The sequence below is a fragment of the Carlito syrichta genome, unplaced genomic scaffold, assembly GCF_000164805.1.
Source record: "Carlito syrichta isolate Samal-C Ts95f unplaced genomic scaffold, Tarsius_syrichta-2.0.1 Scaffold274391, whole genome shotgun sequence".
Classification (NCBI taxonomy): domain Eukaryota; kingdom Metazoa; phylum Chordata; class Mammalia; order Primates; family Tarsiidae; genus Carlito; species Carlito syrichta.
Genome location: NW_007218487.1, coordinates 68,288 through 70,409, shown reverse-complemented (window position 1 = coordinate 70,409; position 2,122 = coordinate 68,288). Strand labels below are relative to the sequence as shown.

General features: G+C 50.9%; 1 protein-coding gene across 1 annotated transcript in view; it reads right to left on the bottom strand.

Moving 5' to 3' along the window:
* The window catches only part of LOC103254305 (double-stranded RNA-binding protein Staufen homolog 2-like), a 145,057-nt gene extending 144,667 nt beyond the window's left edge, over positions 1–390 (bottom strand). The window contains exon 1 of the mRNA XM_021709712.1: positions 88–390. Coding sequence (XP_021565387.1) covers positions 88–255 — 168 coding nt within the window. The 5' untranslated portion in view covers positions 256–390. The remainder of the gene's footprint in view (positions 1–87) is intronic.
* Between the last annotated feature and the right edge of the window lie 1,732 nt (positions 391–2,122).

Genomic DNA, 2,122 nt, shown 5'->3' with positions numbered 1-2,122 from the left:
ACACCTGCCCCGGGCAGCTTCCTCCCCCGCCCAGCTGACCCTCCGCCTTTCTGGACGGCGGCCCGGGCCCCGATTCCCCGCTCGCACCTTCCCGGGGCTCCCTGGCTGCCCCCCTCTGCCGCGCTGGGGACGCGCGACCATCCCGCGTCTGCTCCGGCCGCCGCTGTGCCACGCACGGTTCAGCGGATCCTGCACCTTTCCAGGCTGGGGGGGGAGGAGGAGGGCGGCTCGCTGTCTCGCCCCGAAAGCGCTCATGATCCGTAATCACCTGCTCTCCGAGATGGTCGGCGTGGCCAGACGTCCTCCCTGACCAAGGAAAACTGTGGTTCGGCTACGTGAAAAAGAAATCCTTGGAGCCCAAAATGGGGGCCTTCTTACAACGATGCCCTGCTCGCTCGATTTTTGAGGCAAGAATGCCAGAAAACTAAAACTGCTTCTTGGTTCGTCCTGATCTTGATGTGGATGCCTCACCCTTAGACAACTTCAGCCGCGTTAAGCCCAGTGAAACGCAATACTTCGTTTAGTAAACGGCCCCCCAAACAGTCTGGTGACAGAAACCTAGGCCGGGCGGGGGGGCTCACGCCCATAATCCCAGCGCTTTGGGAGGCCGAGGTGAGCGGATTGCCTGAGCCCACGGGTTCGAGACCGGCCTGGGCAACTTGACGAGCCCTCGTCTCTACAATCAATCAAAAGAAACCAGCTGGGCGTGGTGGCGCGTGCCTGTCGTTCCAGCTGCTTGGAAGGTTGAGGCGAAGGGTCACCTGAGCCAAGCAGGTCGAGGCTGCGGTGGCCATGAGAGTGCCACTGCACTCCAGCCCGGGTGACAGTGAGACTCCAGCTCAAAAAATAAATAAATAAATAATAGAAATCTAGAAATAGAACTATTGGTGTGTTTTCACAAACTTATCTATGTGCATTATTATTCCCAGGGTTCGTTCCCAGAATGGCTTCTCTGCCTGAAAAGTGCCTATCAGGCCTGTGATTTCAGTCATCACCTAAAACCAACAGTTCTGTCTACCACTGGGCAGTCAGTGTGTGTAGTGGTTAAGAGTCAGGGCGCCAGAATCAGATAGCCGGGGCTGGTTATCTACTCAAATTGAGAGGGAGACCATAGCAATGTTACTTACCCTGCCTGTGCTTAAGTTTATTCTTTTGCTCAGGAGGAGACTAAATATGATGTTTTGCATTTAAATGTGATAATACATGTCAAACCCTCTAAATAGGGTCTGGCATGTGGTAGGTCTCGTGTGATGTGTTATTAGCTACTGCTATCTTTTCCTCCCTGAACTCTTTCCTGTGCTGCTTTCCACCTTTTCCCTCTGCCTGTTCCCTCAAATGTAACACGTGGCATCCTTCCTAAATCTGCACCACTACTTACTTAGTGATTTCTGACTGCTCAAGCCTAGCATCTAGTGTACATTCAAAAACAGTTATGCATCGCCTAAACATGAGATATGTTCTGAGAAATGTGCCATGAGGCTATTTCACATTGTGCCAACACCACCGTGTTCTTACACAAACCTAAATGGTGTATATAACAACACACCTAGGCTATACACTATAGCCCATTGCTTCTAGGTTACAAACCTGTACAACATGTTACTGTACTAATACTATAGGCAACTGTAACACAACGGTATTTCTGTGCCTAAACAGAAAAGGTACGATAAAAATATAGTATTATAATCTTATGGGACTACCATCGTATACACAGTCCATCATTGACTGAAACACGTTGACTAGAACTTGTTGAATGTTTTGAATGAATACAGACCCTGCCCATCAGCCATACCAAGGATTAAGCTTCCCACTTCCTATCTCTGTGCCTTTCCATAAGCTGTTCCCCCTCCCTGCAATCTATTATCCCCTCACCTGCTGAACAAATCATCCATTCAAAAATCACTTCCTCCACTGGGCTCGGTGGCTCAGTCTGTAATCCCAGCACTTTGGGAGGCTGAGGCGAGTGGATTGCTTGAGCCCGTGGGTTCGAGACCAGCCCGGGCAGCTTGTTGAGACCTTGTCTCTACAACAGATTAAAAAAATTGGCCGGGCATGGTAGCGTGCGCCTGTAGTTCCAGTTACTTGGAAGGCTGAGGCGGAAGGATCGCTGGAGTCCAGCAGG